The following is an 8,116-nucleotide window of genomic DNA, read 5'->3' on the forward strand; positions in this document are numbered from 1 at the left end:
GCATGCAGAGATCCAAAGACGTCCAAACTCAGGTTTATTTTTGGGAATCCACAGCTGGTGTCTTCTACAGAGAACACTGCACCCAGGGTCCATCAGCATTATTCACACATGATGCCCTAGTGTTGGTAGCTTTCCCCAAATAATTTGCTGAGAGTGTGCCTATTCTGCAGAGACTAGTGCAGATATAACTCACCTCAAATGAGCTCCCCCAGGTCTGGTGTAGGCACCTGAGGTTTGACAGAGGCCAAGTTACCCTGTGCTTGGCCAGAAATGGTAACTTGCTCAAAAGCATTAGCACATCTGTTGGGGAGCTTCCTACAAATGCTCAAAGCTCGGTGTGGCTGTAGCTGATCAGCCCCCAGCACCTGAGCTCACACTGCCCAGGTCCTGCCCAGCTCCCAGGGCAGACCCTCACACAGCGCTGGTCTGTGTAGATGTGAGTCCAGAGTGTTAGGGTGTAATGATGGGGGACCATGGATTACAAGCAAATCATGAAGTTCATGAGAATTCACAGAGACTTGAGAGTGACCTTTTTTTCAATGTCCAAGACATTTTATTGTAAAGATTAATGCTGCATAGAGTAAATAACAAGTCATTTTACTGCAAATGAAGATGGATTTTGATACTGGTTGTTTGTTCAAGTATCAGATTTGTTGCTTCAGATACCTCCACCTAAGCAAGTTCTTTGTGGAGGGGCTCTGCAAAGCTCCCTTTGTTGGCCCTGGGGAGTTGCTGGTTCATAAGACCTGTTTGAGACATCCACTATGGACTGAGTGTAGGCCCAGGGGAACTATGTTAGCTGTCTGCGTGGCAGACCTCTACTTCTGAGCCAGAGAATCTCATTCCAAGTGTGTGCTAGTGAGCCATCTGGTCTATAACAAGGTCCTCTGTGTGGCAGAAGGGACAATCTGTGCCTGCAGCCCCTCACAGAGCCCCTAACTATGGTGGTGAAGGAGAGGTGAGGTGCTTCTCTTCCTCCTGGGCAGGCTGGCACATACTGTGCTGAGGCTGGGCTGCCAACCCTCTGCTCCCATGGGCATATCTGAAGGCACAGATCTTGAGCAAACAGGCAGTAACAAAATCTGATTTTCATTTGTTAGTCACACTGTGTATCTTGAAGGAGAGGCTGGTTTGTACTGGTGAGCAACTGGTTGTACCAGTCACACCAGGGCGATACAGCTGGAGTTCTGAATAGCCGTGAGCACTGAGGTGTGCACTGCAGGCAGTGCTCTGATTCAGTGTTTGCCCAGGGATAACTCTCCCTCTCTGTGTGACCGTTCATTGGATGGGACAGGTACATAAAGAACCCCAGACTGAGACAAAGAACCCCAGACTCAGACCAGACTCCATCCTCCAAGGGAGCCCTGAGGCTGTGCCTGCTCAGGACAAAGCCAGACTCCAGCAGCAACATGTCTCAGCTGGAAACTGCCATGGGAATGACCATTGCTGTCTTTGACAAGTATGCAAAGACTGATGGCAACAGGCAAACCCTCAGCAAAGCAGAACTAAAGACCCTCCTGGAAAAAGAGCTCCCAAACTTCCTCACGGTAAGAGAACAGCACGGCATCCCTTCTGTGTAGCAGCTACAAGAGCTGCTTGCAGGAACAGTTTTTAGTGTATTGTCAGGGAAATTACTTCCAGAAATATGCAGTGGTTTGTAGGAAAATGTAAAATGAAAAAGGTTTTGCATATACTGTGTAAAACTGACTCTAATATTCAGGGCCATTCCCTGTTTGCTAAATTCATCAGTCAAGTTATCAGAACAATGGCTTTGAAATAGGTTGGATTTCAACTTCAGAATTTGCCTACTACTTCTGTTTATCACTGGTTTTATCAGCTCACATCATGTCACAACTGCTGTGAAGGTAGTAGTGTTGTCAGCAATTGAAGATCTTGATTGCAGGTGAGGAATTTCTCTAAATAGTTATACACTCACCTTCTCTAGGTATTTATCCTGTATACTCAGTACGCTCCTCCAAATGATGCATAAACCAGAACAACAGATGAACTCAGAGCAGAGTGTTTGGCATTTGTCTTTAATAGCAAAAGAAAGACCTGAAAATATATTTTACAACACAGACTTGCTTGTAATCATCAGGTGCATTTAAGCAGGTATTCAAGATACTTAATACATTATAGTACAAGCTTTACCTGCCAGGAAGACAAAATGCTTTCCATTGTCAATTGTTATTTGTTTGCTTCCCTTCACTAAAAACACACTTTTAATGGTCCTGTTCTTTCCACATCAGAGTAATGTTTCTCTGTCTGTTCATTTGCTGTTCTTAATGGCAAAAGTCTAGAACAAAGTGGCCCATGTGTAGCTCCCACTTTTTGTATCCAGCAAAATTCAGTTTTTTAATAACTATTTGAGAGCACTGAAGCCAGGGTACTTGATATAGTTTAGTATCTTTCCATGTAAAGTCTGTGAATTCACCACAGGAAATCCATGCCTGCTGGATTTATTTCACACAAAACAGAGATGCAATATTCAGAATAAGGTCCTGGGTGGCTCAAGGGGAGTAGATTAAAGTGTTTCTGGAAAAGCTGTATAAAACAGTTCAGTGCTTGTGACCCAACAGCATCATGGAATGGTCCTGCTCCTGAGCACAGAGCTGTGCTCTGTTACCCCGTAGCACTTACATGTAAAGAGGAACAAAACCAGCAATAAAACCACAGTCCTAAGACGGCATGGAAATCCCCCAGACACTCAATATTTGGTCTAAATAAAGGTGAGGAGCTGATGCACTAGATAGGATTTTTCCAGGAAGATAATTATCTAGAGGTCCTCTTACATTCCAGTCTCCGTCTTCCTTTCTTTTCCTATTCTAGGGAAAAAAATTAAAACCCCACCACTTCTATGCCAGTATTTTATGTAAATTTAGACCAACAATGTCCTGCCTTGTTGCTGTCCTGCCAGACTAGTAACTGAAAGAAAGAAATGGAGAACATATCTGACTTCACAAAAAAAAGTTTTACCTACATTTTCCTGCCATTTCTATCTGTATTTTTTATGTGCAAGAAATTCTGTGAAACAGTGTTTTTCAAATACTCATGTGTGCTTTTGGCCTTAGAATTGGTTATAGCTGACACAGCCCACAACTGTCGGGGAAAGTCTTGAATCAATCAGAGTCAGAAACACCACAGAACTGAAGGACTGGACTCAGTTATAAAGTTTCCAAAAAGCAATTTCCACTTGTGCATTTCAGAAGTAATTCAGAGGCTAAAACTAGTTCATATATTTCACTTATAAAATTAAAACCCATTGTAATTTACAAAGTGAAAAAGAATAAAATCTTCCAGACACATTCATCAGTCCAATCTCAAGAACTGGTTCAATTTTTTGTCATTTTAAAGGTGCATGTATTCAAAGTGAAACATGAATAGAATGAGAAATTTAGTTGATTAGACACTAATCGAGAATTGCCTTCAGATTTAAATTAAAATAATAATTATTTTTAATCGTTGAAATTTCCCTAAAATTTTACATGATTTTTCCTAGTTATCAGATTTAGTTTCTGTTTTGTAGATTAGATAGGCCTGTGCTGCCACATCCTGTTTATTTTTAAAATTGCACTTTCTAAAAATCCCTGGAGTTAGTCATTGCCAGGACTCGGCAAAAATCATTGAATTGTAGATGGGTTGGAAGAGACCTCCGAGATGATCAAGTCAAACCCTTGATCAAATGATCTCCTGTAAGCTACTTTACTTTTTTTTAAAATTTTTTAATAGTATTTTTTGCAAAATAAAAATAAAAACCCCCAAACCTCTCCTTTTACTTAGACATTGCCTTGCTTACCATTAGTGTTGAGATGTGCTGGTTCAGTCAGCCCGTCAGAATTACAATAACAGATTAATTCTTGCTATGGTCACTCAAGCTCAGCATCCCAGTGGCGACCCAGCTCCTTGAGCAGCTCCTGCTGGGCCCCCCAGCCAGTGGCAGCACCTGAAGCTCTTTTGAGGCTGTTTGCACCTTATCTCGGGTGGATGTGTTTAGCGAAGTTGAAATTGGACATTTGCCCCAGGAAAGCATCATTTTTCGCACCACAAACCACCCGAGTTCCCGCCGAGCCTATGCAGGGGCGGGAGGGGAACAAACGGCATAAAGTCATCTGGGTAATGTCCTCTGGCTCTGTGTCACACAGACTTAATCATGATGGATGTTGGTTTAAATGCTGGAAACGTGCTCTCCATGACTGCAGCTGTCAGGTGTAATGAGCGCAGGAGCACATGCCTTGGGGAGGGGCTGCTCACTGCCTCTGGGAGAGGGTGGGAAGCTTGGGATGCCATGCAGGTGGTGGGACTCACGGCTGGTCCTGCTGTCACCAAAAGCCCCCAGTCTGGCTCTGCAGGCAACAGTGCCGCCAGTTCCCATGGGAAGGGTGAGTTTTGGGCAGCCAGAGGAGATGTGCAGTTCCCCCAGGATGGGCACGCAGAGGTGGAGCAGTCCCAGTGTTCTCACCTCCCCTGCTGCGTACTGGGCAGCTGCCTCAGCCAAGCGTGGTGTGAAGGAACTCATGGCTTTTTACCCAGAGACATAATGCACAAAGTGAGCAAAGGCGAGGAAATAAAAGGTCTCACTAGCAGAAAACATGATACCCTGATGTTGTGGGCAGGCCAATGGCAGGGCTGCAGGAGGAGCCATTGCACCTCCAGCACACCCCATCACACACCACCTCCCCGGCAACTCCATCACGATTCCCAACAGAAAGGTACCATGTGTCTGAGCAGGCCCAGCCTCAGGCTCCCTGGGTGACCCTCCACACCTCAGCAGGGGCCTGGAGCCCCCCAGGGACCTTGTTACAGACATGCACTGGGGTTGTGCCTCCTCTCACCTCAGTCTGCTTTTTTTCTTTTCCAGTCAGGGAAGGACAAGGATGCTATTGATAGAGTCTTCAAGGACCTGGATGAAAATGGAGATTCCCAAGTGGACTTCAAAGAATTTGTCATCTTTGTGGCAGCTCTGACTTGCTGTTGTCACAAATATTTTGAGCAGAATGCAGCCAAATAGTTGTCAAACTGCTCACAGAAGCTGTCTTTTCCTGTGCTCCATATGCTAGTGGTATGGATCCCTTCACTCCTTCCATGTACTGCCATGAAGTTTGCAAGCATGCTGGGCTGTAAAAATAAACCCTACTGTGCTTACTTCCCTGTCCTGAATGTTAATTTCTCCTCATTTGTGGAATACCCTGGGTTTAGTGGCTCTCCCCTGACTCACATTTAGAAGTTTCTCTCTTTCTCTGCTTTTTAAAATTCTGTTCTTTGCCAAAAGGCTCAATATTCATCTCAGTGCAGAGACTGCACAAGGGTAAATGCTGCTGGAGCCGTGAATCAGCTGGCAGGCTGCAGCCCAAACCCACACATGTACCACCACAGCTGTATGGGATGGGTCTGTCTGGTGCTACCTTTGAACCTGCTTGGTACCCTCATCTGTGTGGTTGTTGCAGGGCCGCCTCGTGGGCTCCTTCCTGATTAAAACAACAAAAACCCCCAAACACCTTTTTCTTTTCAGCATGGAGGATTCTGTGCAGTTTTGTGTGCTGGTGAACCATGTCATCCAGCTCATATAGATTTACTTACTATGGCTCCATAAGACTTTCACACCAAATATACTGATATTACTTTACTATTGACAATGTAGGTAGGTTTGTACAGTATAACCACTTTATTTTAGGTAAGTTTAAATACCCTCCCAAACAGCATGCCATATTATTTTTAACTGAAGCAAGACTAATGTCAGCAATTACTGCTTTTTTACCTGAAAAATGTCAGTGTTGAGAAGTATAAGAGTTTGCTTTCAGAGGAGCAGGCAACAGACATCAGCTGGAGCTCTGGAGCTGGAACAAGACTGATTCAGTCTGTTTTTGAAACGCTTTGCAAGTGAGCATCCCAGTGCAAACTGCAAACCCATCAAATTTAGTTCTCTTATCTCCAGAACAGTCCTGTTTGGTGTTATTCCTGTCCTATACCAAAAGCCAAGTCCTCCCCTGTCCTATTGCATGTACAGACCTGCTGTGCAGGTAGAGGTGCTGCAGCTCCCTGTGCAGCCACACCGATTTTGTGCAGGGCTCCAGCTCTGGCTGGAGGCCCTGTGAGGTCATGCAGCGCAGAAAAGAGAGGCAATACAGTTCTGCAAGTGTAGAGAACTGCTTTAACTGCAAAAACATCTTCCTCTTCCTGCTGGAGCCTGGCACAGTGTGCTGACTGACCGCAGTTGTGTGCCTGGAACAAGAGCTCAGTTTCACTGTGTTTCCTGAATCTGAAGTTAAGCTTTTGATCTTTTCATGACCTCATATAAACATACATATGTTTAGGTGTATTTATCTTTTAGGGAACTTGCTGGGGAAAGTTTGGACTTGTTAGTTTATTTCAGCCTGTTTTAAGCATTACAGGTGTAATTTCCTCTTCCTTGCTCTTGTTCCTGAGTTTGGCTCTTTACTGGATGTGACTGCTGCTTTGGGAAAGGCTCAGCCGTTGGGTGAGATCAAGTATTTGTGATCCACAGGCCAGGCTTCCCTAGGTGAATGTGGCTTGTCCCCACCAGAGCTGTCCAACCCTGGTAAGACCTCAGGATCCTCCTCATGCTACACATAGCTGGTGTACCTACCTGCACTGTACCTGGCACAAACACCTGCAGAGGGTTCCCCCACCCAAAGAGCACTTCAGCCATGACTGCTGTGAGAGGATGCAGCCTCGGGTGCAGCTGCAAACAGCGCTACAATGGGAGCTGTTAGCCTGTCGTTATGGTTGGATCAGACAAAACCATACTTAATGTGCAACAAACCCCAGTGAGTGCTACCCACACTCCCACCTTTTCTCTGTCAGCTTGCTGAGAACACTTTCCCAGCTCAGCATGGACATACAACAAAAGCCCAATGATTCCTCATTCTCAAACAGACTAGTATAAGCTCATAAATTAGTATCCAAGTGTGCAAGAAATTGCTCAAGAAAGGAGGCCTGTATGTGTGTCTGTCTGCCTGTGTGAGCATGTCTGTCCCCTGCTGAAAGGGACAGCATGTTTTGTCCCCTTCCAGTGCTGCTACAGGCTGAGCTCTGGCAATCAACCATTTTGAGCAGGGCTCTGCCTCCTAATCCCCAAATCCTTGTGGCACACAGTCATGCTGGGTAACACTCAGAGGGTTGCTGGAGGTCCAGGCTGGCTGGAGATGAATTGCATTACATACATTACAGAATGCATCACACTTGCAGAAGTACCATTACTTGTGTTATTGACAACAGTAAGATTGCACTGCCTGAGCAAGAAAACTATTCATCACCAAAATGCACAAAATTCTTCCCAATCCAGGGATCCCAAATTAGCCTTTCTTTCAGAGACTACTCCTTATAATTTCCGCTGTGTGAGGTGTCTTAACAGCTCTAACCCAGCATGGCTCTGCCCAGTGGTGCTGTGCAGCTCACCACTTGCAGGGGCTGGCAGACTCCAGTGTCACACCCCTCGCTATTTTGTCAAGGCTATAAATGAATGAAGTGCTCTGCTTATTGCAAAGCAAATTGATTATAAATTCCAGAGTCACATTTCCTATATTGCACAGCTAGCTAGCTAGTGGTATAAACCATCCCTGGGGTGAGGAAATCTTCGTGATACCTATCACCAATTGACTGATGTATCCTTAGGTTTTTAAATGTATTATTCCTTTTTTAAGTTTGGCATTAACGTCTAATATCCTGCATTGCTTCAGAATATCCATCCTCACTGAAATTATTTTTTCTACCACTGCGTGGCGCTAAACGCAGCCTTTTTATTACTGAGCTCAAAATTGCATGTATCATTGTCGAAACAGAATGTAAAGAATCTGTGTTAGGCTTAAAAAAATCAGTTCTTAACGTCGCTGCAATTTTATGTGTGCACAAATAGTGGATGTTCCATCGAGAGCGTTTCACTGATTGCAGCGGAAACAGTAGGAGCTGAGGCCAGACAAAGGCTAAATTTCTTGAGCTTTCAGAAAGGCTGCACCAGCCCAGTCTCGCCCTTGAGAAAGTTTCCCCTTATTTATAACCCCCCTGTGCTATTTATTATAGTGTTGTTCTCCACACCATTGAAATCACTTTTGAATCATATTTCTTAAGGGGAACATTGATGAAAAGCAACCCCCTCCTT

General features: G+C 44.7%; 1 protein-coding gene across 1 annotated transcript; it reads left to right on the forward strand.

Annotated features, from left to right (window-relative positions):
- Positions 1–1,222: 1,222 nt before the first annotated feature.
- Positions 1,223–5,143, forward strand: S100P (S100 calcium binding protein P). The gene is made up of 2 exons (XM_071555233.1): positions 1,223–1,547; positions 4,859–5,143. The coding sequence occupies exons 1-2, from the start codon at positions 1,410–1,412 to the stop codon at positions 5,006–5,008; spliced, it is 288 nt and encodes a 95-aa protein (XP_071411334.1). The 5' UTR covers positions 1,223–1,409; the 3' UTR covers positions 5,009–5,143.
- The last annotated feature ends 2,973 nt before the right edge of the window (positions 5,144–8,116 follow it).

The sequence above is a fragment of the Pithys albifrons genome, chromosome 5 (assembly GCF_047495875.1).
Source record: "Pithys albifrons albifrons isolate INPA30051 chromosome 5, PitAlb_v1, whole genome shotgun sequence".
Lineage (NCBI taxonomy): Eukaryota > Metazoa > Chordata > Aves > Passeriformes > Thamnophilidae > Pithys > Pithys albifrons.